Here is a 16,979-nt window from a genome sequence, read left to right as displayed (position 1 = left end):
CGCAGTTTCGAAGTTTTTATTATTTGTTATTCGAGCGATCGAGATCGGTTCCGATTCTCGTTGTTCGATTTCGTTTCGGGTTTCGTTCGTTTTTGCAAGACTTTCGAAGGTTGAAATTTGATCTAGTGTAGATGATTATTGAAGAAATTTTGGAAAAATTGGTTGGAGTTCGAAAAATTTTCGTGGACGTGGAAATTTTGGAAAGGTTTTGTGGATATATTGAAGAAGTTTCGGTAAGGGTTGATCATAAGCTGTCCAAAGATTTTCTTTTCTTAATATTTCAATCGTTGCATCTATCTTATTCTTCGTTTAACGCATAATAAATCTATTCGGATTAGTTTCTTTCTCGATGATACTCGTATAAAGTAAAATAAGGAATTTCACGCGATTAATCAAGAGGCCAAGATGTCCGAGATCCGATATTCAGAAGTAATTTCCTCGAGCTCCGTTTGGTGTTCTCACTTTTACTCGATTCGGTATTACACGGATCACGAGTATCGCGAGTAATGACGAGTCAAGGAATAATTGAGGAAGACATGGTCGTCGACTAGCGTAACCGATATTATAGGAAATTGAAGCGATGTAACGTAATCATTGGTTCAGCCTCGATAATTAATGCACCGCATTTCCTTTTCTGATTATTGATCATCGTATCGCTTCCCCTGATTAAAAATACTTTCTAACGAATTCCAAATAATTTCGCCATTCTTCGATCTTCGATCGTTCCAACGTTCCAATTTATCTATTATTAAATTAAATTCCTTCACATTACGATACTGTGCCAGCCTCGACCCATTTACAAGCTTTAGAAGAATCATCTCTTCGTTGATATTTATTTATTTATTTATAGATAAGAAATTTTATCGACAAAGGAAGATTAACATACGTTCCTTCGTATTATACATAATTTCGATTCACAAATTTTACAAAAATTTATCTGACAAACCGATATAAATTGTAAAATTTCTTTTCGACAACAAATTTCGAAATCGAATTCGAATCATAAAAAAAAAAAAGAAAGAAAGAAAAAGAAAAGTAGATAAAAACGAAAACAATTTCTATCTCAGCTACGAAGAAGCGTCGGATCACGCGTTTCCAAATCGTGCGACTGTAGCACGATCCTCTGCTTCTCAAGACAATCGCGCTCTATTTGTTTCGAGCGTGTTGTGCACAAAGTTGCACAAGTGGAAGCGTTTCGCGTGAGAAGCATTTCTCCGCTTCGATCCACGAAATGTTGCGCCCTTCTCGTTTCTCATATTTTCGCCGCGACAACAAGAGACGAAAGGAATTATGGATATATTCAGCCGTAGAAGAGCGTGGAGGAGCGCGGAGGCGCGATCAGATCGGTGGACGAGAGGCGACTCGCGAAGCGCAAAGGCATTCGAAAGTGGCTTGCTTGCACGGCGACGCAATTGCGTGTGCACAGATCATTGACTCCGACCACGCAACCGATCCTCGGGCTACGATCATGACCACGTAAATATTGTGCAACGTAAAATCCTTTTTTTTTTCTTTTTGTCGTTGGAAGAGGCTTATCGATTTATATATTTTTTTTTTTTTAACTTTTTGAGATTCTGTTCGTTCTCGATAATTTGTGTTTAGGTGTTTAGGCTTTTTTATCGATGAGAAATTTGTGGGATGTTAAGGAATTGAAAGGGATGTTATGAAAGATATTTTTTTGCGTTTGTTTTCGGATTTAAAATGTGGGATTTAAAATAGTATGGCTCACCTTTTGCCACTCGGCGTACATGTTGAGACGAGGTTAGAGAACTGTCCAAGAAGAACGAGCTACCCTCATTTTGCACGGGCGGGTGAGGTTGTTGGTCTTTGCTCTCTGTAAAAAAAAAAAAAAGAAAAAAAAGAAATGAATTATTATTAATCAAACCAAATACGCAATAGATTCAATAAGAGACGAAATGAGAAATTAAAAGACAAATGTTAAGAGATTAATGGAAGTTTACCGATGATTAAACATTTTACTCGTGGTAAGATTTGTTTCTTTGGAATCGTTTTAAAACTAGCTTACTGAATTTATAGAGTATATTTCATCCTCGAAGAAATCTCTTTAATCATCGATCCACTCAACCGTGTAAGTCATTAAACTCGTTAAAGTCCAATAAATGTGAACGAATACAAATGAAACGAAATAAATTAACGCTTCGATTCTATCGAAATCGATCGATTTGACTGAATTTCTTGGAAAATTAAAGCATACTTTTTCATCTAAAAAATATCATTCTATCAATTAATAATTATTAAGGAAAGAATTTCTAGTGTACAAAAATTTCCAAAACGATAAGATGGATCTTCATATTTTTATTCTTTTCCTTCTTTTTTTTTTTTTTTTTTTTTTTGAAAAAATCCAAATCTAAAATTAATTTTAGATTTGCTCATCCTACTGTCATTCGAGTTTCGAGGAATCGTGATGAAACAAAAAAAAAAAAAAAAAAAAAAAACACGATTTAATCGACGTCATAAGCCCTGAAGTACGTGATCGGAAATAGCGATAAGTCGCTGGCAACCGGAAGCGCCGTGCAGCTGCTGATTATTATTCGACTTCCGGTATCGATGACAACCCACGTTGCTCGAAGCAACGGTTTAAGGAGAAAAATTCGCTCGAGCCCATCTTCCTTGTCGAGATGGAAATATTATTACTCACACGAGCCGTGTCTTTAAATTTTTGATACACGCTGGGAATATTAAACGTTCCGCCGTGTGATTCGAACGATGAGAAAAAGAATCGTCGAAATTCCGGGAGGATGGTCGGCTCGCGTCGACCTTGAACCACGTTCGACTAATCAATATTCGGATTTTTTGATATTTTTTGTGAATTTTTTTTTTTTTTTGGAATAATATTAAGCAGAAAAATATCGATGAACATTAACAATATTATTCACGACGAGTGTGGTGAGTATTTGGTATTAAAGAAATATTTGAAATTTTACAATATTAACTCGTTCGAGTTATTTGTTCATCGATGAAATTGATTTTAAATTTTTTTTTTTTTGCGTTCGCAATCATAATCGAAATCACAGGTATTTTCGATTAATTTTAATCATTTAACTCAAACGGATATTTATGAATATTTAATTTTGCGCTTTCTCTAATTATTTTCATAATTTAATTTTACTTGTTGTTTGAATAATATATTATTTTTCGCTTTGTTCCATTTAAAAGTATACAATACATATATTTTTTCACTCGAGGAAAATATTGATCACGTGCAATCAATCAAAAAACTTCCTTAATTATCAATCTCCTCTAATTTTTAAAATTAAGGAAAATTTTAAAAACCCATCAAAGAATTCGCGATCTCGATTATCACCCTCGTATCTTCCAAATGTCGCAACATGGACATCTTCAGGAAATGCACGTATCGTTAGCGTGGCAAGACATCGATACTCATCGTGCAACGTTTCGTAAAGCGGCGGAAGTGTCGCAAAGTGTTCCGTATTCGCGTGAGGAAACGGTTTCAGAAAAATTGAGATATATCGCTTCGTGATTCACGATTCCCCTTCGGAAAAGGGAAAAAGATATACTTTTTTTCTTTTTTTCAACGCGTTTGGAAAGCTACTGAAATCGATCGGATCGCGTTCCTCGAATACCGGAACTGTCGCAAGAAAATATTATCCGCGTTAGAATGAAGAAACTAAGCTCGTTTTCTTTCCTCCTTCTCCTACTTTGAGTCGGTCCAATTTGGTGGGAGGGAATGGCGAAATGCTCGATGAAGTTTATATTGTTGTAAGGAGAAAGTGGAAGAAAAGTTTGACCCACGATGCGTAAAATTTTCGTACGCTGATGGAATCATTCGACGCAATTTGAATATTGGATGCCTCGCGGGTGTGGTACATTTGTATGTGAAATTAGTCCGTTGACCATTTGTTTTTTCCGTTTTTTCGAGAAACCGGTGAAATCCTTCTTCCGAATTAATGCGAAAAATAGTTCAATATTCGAAAAAGAAAGGAAGGGAAGACGAATCATTCGTTGAATACTCTGAACAATATTAAAAAGCTTTAACTGTATTTAAAATATATTTCTTCTGATAGATAAAGGTACACAATTAATTAATATATTTCTAAGTATGTTGACTTGAATTTTTAAATAAATTTTAAAAATTAAACACGTGTCAACAATAGCTTTAGAATTTTTCGAACAAAAAAAAAAATACTTTCGGGAGAATTAATCATCAATTAATGACAATTTAACAGGCGTGCAAAGTATAAATAATAATCTCGATAAAATTTTGGGAAAACCGTGTACAACTCGCAGTTACAAATAAAAAAAATCTCAACGGGGACATTAATTCCAAATCGACTTTTAACAGAATCTCCACAATAAGCAATCGATTTATGTTACTAACAATATGAATCATAGCCGTCTATTAGTTCACGTCGTTCTTTCAACGATCCATCATAAACATCTCAATGTCGTAGTAAAAACCTATTGCACACTATCGGTTAACGATCATCGCCATTTTCCCTCGGGGCAATGGGACAATGTACAATCGACAGTGTCGAAAGGCCAAACTGCCGTCTCCATTGTTCCTTCCCTTTGTCTTTCACCTACGCTCAGTCTCTATTTCGTCTTGGAAATATATATATATATATATACATATTTTTTCGAATCTCGAGAGTATATCGAGGAGAATCGAGTGACCGCGAGGGTGACTAACCAAATTAGCATAAGATTGCAAAATACATTCCTGCGTGAGTACCGCAGAAGGACGCCAGGAGGTACTTTTACCCGACGATTTGTTCGCGTGATCGATGCTCACGATCGTAGTAAGCTAGCGATGGGATCAAGTTCAATCAAATTGTAATTAAACTTGGCGCGATTGTTACTTCGAACATCTGTCCATTCTTGGTGGATCGATTTCTAGAAACCAAAAGAAGAAAAATAAAATTACATAAATACGCGATACAACAATTTGTGTATTTCTCACGAATATATCAACACCCTGATCGATATGAAGTGCTTGAATGTGAAGATCATTTGCGAGATAAAAATTGCAATTCAATTTTGATTTGTTCATGCAATAAGAAGTTAGGAGAGAAGTTCAAGTTTAGATTTATCTGTATATTATATTTGAGAGTAAAGTTGGATGAGAAAGAGATGCAGCCTTGTTGTTATAGAGTACGCTTGATCCCATCACTAGCACTTACACCACTCGAGCATCTGCATCTCTCTACCTGGTTCGCTAGAGTTAACGACACGTTATGAATCACGCGTATCACAATCGCCGGATTCGACTCTGCCGAGTGTATATCGTTGTCTGTGAATTATTAATGAGACGTGTGTCAAAGATTGTTTGGACAGATGCAAGGAGGACGAATTTTTTTTTTTTTTTTTTTTTTTTTTTAGATTCGTACGTATGAAAATTTATGGTTTAAACGTGGTCGTAATTTTTGGCGGACTTGGAAACTTTCTACTCGGGTCGAATATTAATACGCGAATATTAATATTTTAAATTATTTAAAAAAAAAAAATTATTTATCGCTGCAAGTTCTCGTGTCCTGTTTGCTTCTTAAATATATTAAAATATATTAAGAGGGGTCGAGCGGTGGTTCGGAGAATTTTAAGAAGAATGTTGAAGTTTATTAATTATCTTTTGATAGTGGTCAACGCTATTTAAGCAAAATAAGTTTAATAAGGACGATAATTTGGGGAAGTTTGACTCTCTGAAAAGCTTGAAATATAGGAAAATTAGGCAAATTAAATGGGCGGTTTTTATGCGTACAGCAACTTTAACTGTTTTGAATGTATAATGAATACTGACAAATTATCGTTTTATTAAAAAAAAAAAAAAAAAAAAAGAAGAAGAAGAAGAAAAGAAAGAAAGAAGGAAAGAAAAAATGATAATAAATTACATACAAAAAATTGATACAAAGTTGCACGAAATATTATTTTTGAGAAAAATAATTGAGTTGGAAATTTCCCAAGAGTGAATCGCGTGCTTTATATTGTCAGATGCATTAAGGTAAAATAGGTTTCTGAATTGCAATATATATTATGCACTACCAGTTTATTACACCCATTTCCTATACAGTTTATGATAACTATTATATACATGGTAGTAGAAACGATGTTACAAATGCAGCCAGTATTAAGATTAAATTTTACGATCTCATAACCTTAATATTTTCTATAACATCGAATGGATGTGATCAACATTTTTCATAAACGAATTTCACTTAGAAATTCTATTTTCTCCCAATTTAGTTGTTCTTCAATCAATGATTAATAACGTGTTAAATTTATTATCCCTCTGGTGGTCTTTTCTTTTGTTAAATGAAATTTCATTTATCTCTTCTTCTTCTTCTTCTTTTTGTTTCTCTTCTTATGAAAAATTCTATCTTTCCAACAATAATCTCGCAGTATCTTTAAGAAGGTCTTTGCGAATGGAAAGGCCCATCCCAGAAAATGATACGAAATTACAACGACAAATCGTCATTTCAGCTACGATACGGTGAAATAAGTTTTCAGGGCATCGAATAAATTGCCTTCCATTCCGTTGAAATGGATAATTTACTCCTGTCAAATCGTTCACGAGGACAAATTGTGCATCGCAAAACGTTGAACGTTGCGGAACAAAAGGAAAAATAAAATATGCTCCGTCGTTCGTTGTGCGCGGCGATAATCCTTTCGTGCAACGTGCTTTTCTTCTTCTTCTTCGTTCGAGAATTCACGAAACTTTACGAGATCTGACATTTGCGCAACTTTGATTTGCGCATAATGATCGTACAGATGAAAAGTTTCATCATTAGATAATAATTCAAAAATTCTTTAGCGTGTCTTTTACTCGTACAGGTGATTTATTAATTTTAATTTAATTTTAATTCGATCGTATACGTGTCGATCGATAAAAAGATAAATATAAGATGAGGTATGAATTAACATGTGCGATATACGCATGTATAAAAAAAGGGTGGAAATAATACTAATATTTTTAATGATTCTAGATAATCACAGATATTTGCAAAAGAGATCAACTCTATTGCAGAATAACGATGATTGCTTGAATGCTATAAAAACTTTAATAGGGAAAATTGATAATATTTGCATTTTTTTTTCTAACGAACAAGATTATTATAAAAATGTATCACAATCTTTCACAATCTGTTTTTTTTTTTCATCGAACTCTTGCGCAGTATCCAGTATGACTCTGCTACGCAACTTTCTTAACAGTACGTAGCCCATGCTCGATACAGTTATTATAATAACGTTCAATTATGATCAGCCTGATCGTGATCGACAATTCATTGTCTTTTGTTTCCCTTCGAGGTATGCTTCGATAGCTTGAAGCTGCGTTCTCATTTAAACGGCTCAAGCACCGAATTACAGAATTGTATCCACACAGAAGAAATATTATAATAATTTTATTTCAGTTTCAACGATACTTTTAATTCAATTTCGAGGATGTATACGTAAATATTTACACGTATATGTAATATAATATAATGTAATTTGAAGAAACACGTTATTACGACAAATAATTTTTCAAGAAACATTAATTCTTTGAAAGATTGAATTTCTTTTCTCGATTCAAGAGACAAATATTCCTCATCAATTATTATTAACAACAGAAACGTAAACGTCTCTTTTGAATTTTCTTTGAAGAAAACATAATTCTATTGCTAAGATACAATAGCGATAGAATTGACACTGAATTAATCCTGCTTCTCCTTTTATCACTTTTTCCCATCATATTCCATATTTTATTATTCAAACCCAATCTCAATATCTAGTGAAATTATCTTACTATTATATTGATATTATATTCATCTTGACGATGAAGAACGAAGGAGATCGAGGCATATCTATGATCGCAATAACAGAATCATTTTTATTTGTTTCTTGCGAAACAATGAAAGGCAACGAGGAAGACCATTCGAGCGTTTCGAATGGCAGATTTTCTTTTTTTTTCTTTTTTTCTTTTTCTTTTTTTTTTTTTTTATATCAATGAAAGCCCAATCTAACATGTAAGAGAATCAGGGTTTCGTCGGACAAGTATCGAGGTCAAACAGAGAAAGCAGCAGCTCGGCTACGGTGATACAAGGATCTTATGTAATTCATAATCGCGCCTCTCCTTTATCGAAATGAAAGACACGCAAAAGATTACTTATCTTGGTGTCATCATGGTAAATAAGGAGTAGAAATTGGAGGTAACTTTTTTTTTTTTTTTTTTTTCTTAAACGTAGGCAGAGAGATATGTTTATGCACTTCTTATGCGCGAGAACAAATTGTTATTCAATGTTGCATTCAAAATTTTGGATTATTCAAATGTTATGGTGATTGGCAGTTATTCATAAAACTTGAGAAAATATATTCTTCTCTAAAGAATAATTACCGTCAAATTGTTATTATTCGAAGGTCGAATTATAGTTTTTAATCGAATCGGTGTTCCATTGGATGAATTGAAAAAAATGTATTGAAAAAAAATTTTTTTTTTCTTGAGAAATTAAATAATGGTTAAATTAATTTAACGATAATTTGGAATTATTAAATATTTTTACACGATATCTGTCCAATTTTATTTTATATATTTTATTTTTTAAATTATAATTCGAGAAATATTATCAAATTTTTATTTTTCCGATTATATTTAAATTTTTAAATTTCTACACGTTCTGTCATATTAATCTTATTTGATAATAATATCTATTTTCCTTTACTTTTTTTTAATTTAATAATTCAAAATTAAATAAACTTTTACGTTACGTCTCGTGAATTGTATCAACGAGACAAATTGTCACCGTATCAATTACGATTTAACTCAATAAAGCAAGATATCCGATCCGAAGAAGGATTATTTCGCAAATATTGTCGAAGATTGTGCAAATATTTGGCGCTGGCTGGTAATTGGAAGAAGTTGCTATACCCGTTTGTTGAAAGTTCGATTGCGAGTGATACGGAACGAGTTAAAATTCACGGTGAAAGTGCTTCCTAAAGTCTGTTCTCTTATCGATGCACTTATTGGAAGCTTTAAAAGCGTAACAACACCTATAATTAACGTCCATTCTCTAATCCCCGAAAATGAAATTTTTCAAATTACTCGTCTCAATTCAATCAAAATTATTCCACGAATAATAATTTTTCGAACAATACAATGGTTTGATAATGATTGCGTTTACTGCTTTCGTTTCTCCACGTTTACGTAAATCGCAGTGAGAATAAATAAAATTTGTCAGCAAGGGGGAAAGTGCAGAATCGTTCCAAATCGCTTTATACGATCGGTAATTTTAATATAAAATATATATGTGTATATAAATTATTTTCAAACGTTTGTAGCGGTGATAAAAATTATTTGCGTATCGATTTCTCAACGTGTTTTAACATTTCAATCAGGAAACGAAAAAAATACATATAATTACTCGCAAATACATATTTCTTTTTTGCCGATATCCCGTTGTTTTTCAACAACGTTTTCGAACAAACAGAGAGTTTTCTCGTTGATAATTCATTAGTTACAGCAGTTCATTAGCCACTTCTTGGTTGCTAATATAATCTTCAGCGTGTTTGAACTTTTGCGTGACATGAATGAATGTTAATAACGGGACACTATCTTTCTCCAGCAACAGCGGGAGGTCACACGATTCACTGTCCTTGAATACTTTCGCCTAATCGGGCATCTAGATCAAACTGTATCTTGATCTTATTACGGACATGTTAAAAATTAGAAAGAAAAAAAAAAAAAAAGATATTCGAGAACGTACGAATTCAATTCGTTCTTCCAATATTCAAATAAAACTCCACTGTATAAAATTTATTTCCAATGTTTTAGATATAGAAATATCCGATTTCACTTGATGAAATCGTCCGAAGAGACGATTAACTCGATGAATTTCATCAGAGAAATCTATCAGCCTTCAGTTATCTGCGATAAAGAGAGAAGATCTCTGCAGATTATTTCTTTTCCCCCACAATTTTCAGAAAAAAATATTCGACGACGTTAACTTTAATTTCAATTTTTCATCAACTTCATCGACTCCCCATGCTGTGCCAGCCAGCCGTTCTAAGAATACATATGTCCGCATAAAAGTGCAAGTTTAAACAAGAATATATCGAATTTTCTTGCGTAGTATCATTATAAATATACATGAACGTAGAATGCATTAACTATGAGTCACACTCTGACCACGTAAACAGTGTATCTATACCTTGCGTCTTACAAAATCGACAGCATCTCTTCGCTAATTTCTTAAAAGAAAGAAAAAAAAGAAAAAAAAGAATCACGACCCTGAACATTCGTCTCTTCCTACGCCGGAATTCCTCTCGACGCCTCGAGTATTATTCCCTGGAGCAGGAGAGGGGGGGCATTTTTATTCATCGTCGGCCGATACCGATAAACCCGTTCGTTCCACCTTCGTGTCCCCTTCCCCGCGACCGGTATTACAACAACCACCACTCTAACGAAACGAGCATAATCTATGGAGGCAGTGTGCGTGGCGTGCGCGAGATCGTGAGAATTCCGTTGTCTCCGGACGAGGAACTGGTCTGTGACCGGATCGGCGGCGTGACACGGGGGAGCGTGCTCGAAACTCCATGTTTATGGCAGGGAAAGGATAATACGGGCCTGGGAGGCACGTCGAATGGCACGTCGACTGACTGGCTCGCGCACAGCATCCGTCCACAGGATCGCCTCGTACGTCGGTGTCACCGCGCCATTTTAAAAATCGATCAACTCCTCGCGAAACCGCGTATCGATCGCGGAAGAGGATGTCATCGCGTATCGATATCGTTGAGGAGGCGCGCACAAAAGCGCATGTCCCGACCGCGCGTTCATGTCTCCGAGCATCCGGCGTACACACACGCTCCTCCGATAGTTCTTACTCACTCTCTGCTATCGATCCTCCTCCTTCTATTCCTGATCTTCTTCCCTCGGATCAAATCCAATTCTCTCTCTTCTCGGACGTTGGTTGCGAAGAAGTGTCACGGGGAATGTGTTTTCACGAAGGGGCGTCCGTTTCACACTGCGGGGACGTGCGCGTGATCACGAAGCGAGGACGACGAGGACGACGACGATGACGAGGAACGAGCGAGCGGACGAAGAACAAAGGAATCGGTGGAAAGGAGAAGTGAAATAGAGAGGAAAACGGAGGGGGGGTGGGTGGGGAAGGGACGGAGGAGATGCGGCGTTTTGCCCGAAGTTTTGTCACGAGTTTCAGGAGTCACGAGATATTTCCCCACGTTTCTTTCTTCTGGTCACTCGAGAGGCTGGGAAGGGTGTCCAGGACACCTCGAAGCACCGGGGCGTCTCTCGTTTATCTCGTTCGGAATTCGAGCGTTCCCGGACGACCGGTCACCGACTGCGTACTCGACGCGATTCCGGATCGTGGTATGCGGCCGCTCGACCTCGCCTAAGAAGAGTTTTAGTTCGCGTGGCGAACGACTGGCGCCACCGTACGCTCCTCCTGTACCGTTACACGCATTACAGGTGGCTCGTTGTGTGGTGGATTCGTGTGTGTCCCTCCTTCTTCGTTCCTCGTTTTATTATACGCCTGTCGTATACACGGACCGGGGTGAAGGGGAGGGGGAGGACTCACAGGTGTGCGCGGCTGGGTGCATACCTGGGTCTAGGTTTGCCAAATGTAAATGGCCGACTTGGTCGCAGGAAAGAAAAGAAGAGAGAGAGAGAGAGAGAGAGAGAGAGAAAAAGGAGCACCCCAAAGAGGTCGTCTAATCGGCGGCCATTGTCCCCGTGTACTGGTCGTGGGGCCGTGGCTCGGTTTTCAGGTTGCTTTTCACTTTTGCTCGAATCGGGTCTCGGGACGAGCACGTGTTGACGAAACGGTCATGATGGGGGCCTCTCCACGTCGAGAATTGGGGAAATGGGTAATGCTAATTGCTAAATGCGTGGATGGAATATCTTTTATTTTTATTATTATTATTATTATTATTATTATTTTTCTTTTTTGAGGAAAGTAGATGGAGTGAATTGTTTGATGGAGGCTAATTGTTGAACTGGTATGAATTTGGTAGGTTTGTTTTGTGAGAAATTATCATTGAAAGTTGTAAAAATTGAAATTTAAAAATTAATCGATGTTGTTAGTTTAGATTTGTTGTAGTGTTTAGTTTAGTTGTTAGATTGTTATATTCGGTATAACAAATGTGTATAAAATTTTAGTATAAAACGAGTTTTAGTTTTAACCTACATATTTTGGTCTTCTAAGGAGATAACACTATTAGGTTATTTTATGTTAATGTACCCTTCGTAGTTCTATTAGTAGCTCAGCAATGCGAACACCTGCAGCTTAACGTTGGTATGTGACTAATGTATCTTCCACTCACTCCGTTTCCTTGAATGAAACGATTAAAATTAACTTTTTTCTTTTTTTTCGAAGCGTTCAGTAATCATTAATAAGACGCATTTTATAATAGAATATTTGATTGTCGTAAAATATTCCGTTATTTTATTAGGAAACATTATTTTACGTATATATTTTAACTTGTATATAAAAGTAAATTTCTTTAATTAGGATGAAATTAAACGGTCGAAATTACATTTTTTGTTTTGTTTTGGAACTTTGTTTGAATCAGCTTTTGGGATTATTATTTTATTTAATCATAAATCATAAACAAGATCTCGTGGAATTTAGTGTTCTACATTCTGAAATACCGATAGTGGTTTTGATGCGTCTTCCTATAATTTTTATTTAAGAATTATACTATAATTAGAGGTAAAGTTTACATGTAGTAAAAAATTTTATTTTTGTTAATATTAAATTTTTATTAGATTCGATTCGATATTGGATTCGATTAAAATTTTGAAATTTTACTATCTTTACCGATATTATATAAAATGAAACGACAATGAAACATCTGTAGTATCAATTATCGGTAAGGAAGATGATTTGACACCCTGTACTATCTGTTGGAAAGAAAGAGATTCGATTCTTTAAAGAATTGGAAGATTAATAATAATAATAATAATAATAATAATAATATTTTCATTATTGCTTAATATTAAAAAGAATTCTTGGGAATTGTCGCCCTATAAAATTAAATTGAAATAAATTTCAAATTATATATGAAATTAAATAAAAATTATTATATCCCCATAAAGAAATAACGATAAATTAAAACGATAGATGGCGCCAGTATAAACTATTTGACATTTCTTCCACGTTACTAACATCATTTAAATATGCGCATAATTTATAAATAAATTTTTTCTCTCTCTTAAAGAAAATTATAGGCCAAAGAAGAAATTACAGTTCGTTCTAGTTTAATCGGGACAAAAATTTCCAGAAATAATTGTTCGTGATAAGATTATCAATCCTCTTATCAACAACCTTTTAAATATCGAACAATAGTCGAAAATTCGTGCGTACGGTTAAACGCGATAAAACCAACATCGAATCACACTTAACATTATCGAATAATCAAAATTATATCTCGACAAATTTAAGAATAATAATCACGCATCGTAATTATTATTTCTTTAATTCTTCGTTCTCATCAATTCAGTTAAACGAAGTGTCGAAATTATTTTCCAATAATGTCTTCGCGAAAAATTGACCCCCGTCGTGAAATGGATCTAATAAAAGAAATAAATTGCTAGATCGAGTTTCTCGGCCGCATGTATATTTCATAGAGGTTGACAATTTTTATATAGATTCAAAGAATTATTATAATTCAGGTACACGATACACTCCTTCGATTGATATGGATGAGACGGCCCGATTTTTGATATACGCTCGATTTGAAATGGAAAATCATGCCTGGATTGGATTCGCACGTGAGCTGAAATAAAGTTACATCGGCAGGTTTAAGCCTCCTCCCCTATATTTGCCTCTCCTTTTGCCGTATATCGATATACCAATCCCACATAATACGTGTGCTAGAATTTATATGGTGGTTCGTTACAGGAAGTCCGTCCCCTCTCTATCCGACATGCATGAAATTAATAACCGTGCAGTATTTTATTCCGCGCGGATCTCTTTCCAAAAATGGGAAAGGAATCTGGAACCGTTTGGCCTTAATTCTCGAAGAATTTCACTTCGTTCCTCGTTTCGCAACAAAGTCGATTCTGCCGTCAAACCCGACGCGACGAAAGATTGAAAGAAAATTTCGATTTTCATTTTCGCCGAACGTATAAAATTCCGCAATCGAAAAAAAAAAAACGGAGGTAAAGAGAACAAAATCGATAAAAACTCCACTATCGGCATACAAGAATAAAAGGAAAAAAAATGGAGATAAAGAGACAGAATCAATAAAATTTCCTCGACATAACAGTGGAAAATGGAGTCGAAAAAGAAGAAGAAAAGAAAGACGAAAAAATCAATTTCTCAAAATCTCAACAATCGACGAAAAAAAAAAACACGATGATGATCAAACATTCTTCTCGAGTAAACATAAACTCCTTCAAAAAAAATATATACTACCATTTCTACAAAGTCTGCCGAAGTTGTTTCACCCCGACACTTGGCCCAACTAATTTCAAACTCGGTGGTAGTATAAAATTAAGAAAATCTATCCACGGGGGCTCGAAAAACTTGGGATCGGGGCAAGTATCCCGCGATGAAACAGTTCCGCGAAGAAAGGCACGGTTTAAGGGTAACCTTGCGCCACCCTTGGCGGACAAAAGGGGGGAGAGAGAGAAGAGAAAGGCGAGCAGACGCGCGAGCCAGTTCCTGGCAGCAACTTAAATTGACTCGATAAAAGTTCGCGGAATAAAGCGAGCCCTGGGCTTCGCCACTATATCAGAAACATCTGCCAAACGTTATTACAACTTTGAATAAAGAACGGCGGCGGACGGGGGGCGGTTGGCGAAGGGGGTGTTAACCGTTTGGGAAGAAAGAGAGAAGAGTTCCTTTTCTCGGTGGTGGATGGAATCCTCGTCCCTGGCGCAATGGAAAACTTTTTCGCTCCTTCTCGACCGTGAGAACTTGGACGATAAATCAGCCCGTTATTTTAATTTTTCCAAGGGGGAGGCCCTGGGGGTTGTATTAGCCGCGGCACGCCATCCGCTCGCCACGAATTCCTTTTAATTTCCGCCGACATGGTTCCTGTGCTCGTCCTCTCTGCGTCCCTTTATGCGTGACGATCCATGCATCCATGCTCTTTTTTTTTTTTTTTCTTCATCGAGTCGAACGATACGGAAGAGAGGGAAGGGAAGGGAGAAGGAAAGAAAGAAACGTTTGTTCGATTTTATTCCCGTTTAAAAGTAGGATGGTAGGATGGTTTTTAACGTAGCCCCATCTTGTCACGATTCTTCGCGATCGAAATTGGATATTAGATGGAAGATATCTTTATTTTTGATTATGTAAATCATACACGATTCACGAAAATGTGCGTATACTTGTTTTATTTAAAATTCGTCGACTCTACTATTCTATTCGTTTATCCAGCCAAATGTTTTTTACCGATATAATTAAAATACTCAAGAAGAATTTGATACTGATATAAGATCTGTTATGAAAGGAGGTTTTTTTCCTTTTCCTTTTTTGCTTCAAACAAGAAAGGATTGAAGATTGAATGACGAGGATCGACAATAATATTTGACATGTATATATATGTATATTTTTTTTTCCTCGACGAGATATCAGGAATAACGGTACACGGTATTGAATAGCATCCGCTGATTAAACTCGCGCGGGGGAATAATTCCAAGACGAATCAATTAAAAAAGGCAAGGAGACAAAGGAGTCGATCCTTGGGGCGCAGAAACAAACAGACACGGAATCTGGATTGGCGTTGTATCTCAATTTATAATGCGATCGCTTCTTCCTTCGAGGCTTTCAATGGATCCCATCGATCCCCTTCGAGCGACCATTTACCACGTGAAATCGTTGCCTTCCTCCGCGATTTCACCTGGGGGAGAGGGAGGAAGCGAGAAGAAAAGAAGGAAAAAGAAGGGAAAGAAAAGAGGATGGGGTGGGGAAAAAAAGGAAGAAGAAAGGAAAAGAGGGAAGGGTCGTAAAAAGAGAGAGGAGGAGAAGAAAAAGAGAAGAAAAGGAGTACACGCCATGTTCATATCTGTTCTGGGATCTTTTGTGGTGGCTTCTGGTCTTCGAAGCATCGACGAAACTCCACGGACGCTCGAACCTTGATATCTTTTGATCGGCTACCTTCCTTTCAGCGAGAGATATAGACTCTTTACTCCCCTCTCGACTCCCTCCTTCGCCGTTTATCCGCTCCCTTTACGTTCCTCGGTCACGTCCTCGCGGTTTTGTTCGACAAACAAGCCGATAATTGTTGCGGCCGGGCCCGCGTGGTGGCACGCCATTTCGCGGTTACTGTGAAAAATCCATTATCGCCGCGTTGAGGCCGAGGAACGAGCCTCTCTCGCGCGAGATCATTATGCCCTCTCGAATGCGCTCTCCACACCTCGAAAATCGAACCGCTTTCGATGGGGGCTACCGTAAACGAGTGATGCATTGAGCGCGAGATCGGTCTCGATTATTGGAGAAATTTGGAATCGATATATGGCTCGTTGTGGTAATTGCTCGAATTTTTATTTCTCTTTTTCTGGACTGGATTTATACAGGGTAAACTTTAAAACGTGCGTTCCTCTCCGTGCGTGATAAATTTGGTAGAAGAGAAAATTATTCGTTTGAGAATATGCCTGTTATAAGAAATTAGAATTCGTAGAATCTACAGATATTACGATTTAAATATAAGCTGTAAATACGATGGAAAGATTAATTAAGTATATAGAAGATTGATGCAAAAATATAAGCTTATTACATTACGCTTCTTTATCATAAAAATATCCATTTGCATTTTCCGTATCATTAATCCTTAGAGTCCATCGTAGAGATGAAATGTCACTCCAAACAATTATTTCCCATTGCGACACAATATCCTTCAATTCGTTTTTTCTTCAACAACGAATACTTCAATGATTAAATATTTCTAAAATGTCTTCAACGATCTGTCTCTTCCATATTTTTGCATTTACATTTCCTCTATTATTATTTCACTGCATTTCCATTTTATCTTCCATAAACTTCCAAATCCAAAATATAAAATTTTCC

The 16,979-nt window shown here is 36.3% G+C and overlaps 1 protein-coding gene across 1 annotated transcript in view; it reads right to left on the bottom strand.

Annotated features, from left to right (window-relative positions):
* Positions 1-11,705, bottom strand: part of Myo10A (unconventional myosin 10A) — a 71,199-nt gene extending 59,494 nt beyond the window's left edge. The window contains exons 1-2 of the mRNA XM_086915518.1: positions 10,835-11,705; positions 1,730-1,834 (exon numbers count right to left, since the gene is read on the bottom strand). Coding sequence (XP_086771644.1) covers positions 1,730-1,750 — 21 coding nt within the window. The 5' untranslated portion in view covers positions 1,751-1,834; positions 10,835-11,705. The remainder of the gene's footprint in view (positions 1-1,729; positions 1,835-10,834) is intronic.
* Between the last annotated feature and the right edge of the window lie 5,274 nt (positions 11,706-16,979).

Source organism: Apis florea, unplaced genomic scaffold (genome assembly GCF_048593485.1).
Source record: "Apis florea isolate Af1SG1 unplaced genomic scaffold, ASM4859348v1 contig_3791_pilon, whole genome shotgun sequence".
Classification (NCBI taxonomy): domain Eukaryota; kingdom Metazoa; phylum Arthropoda; class Insecta; order Hymenoptera; family Apidae; genus Apis; species Apis florea.
The sequence above is the reverse complement of the archived record's forward strand: the minus strand, read 5'-3'. Positions and strand labels throughout refer to the sequence as shown.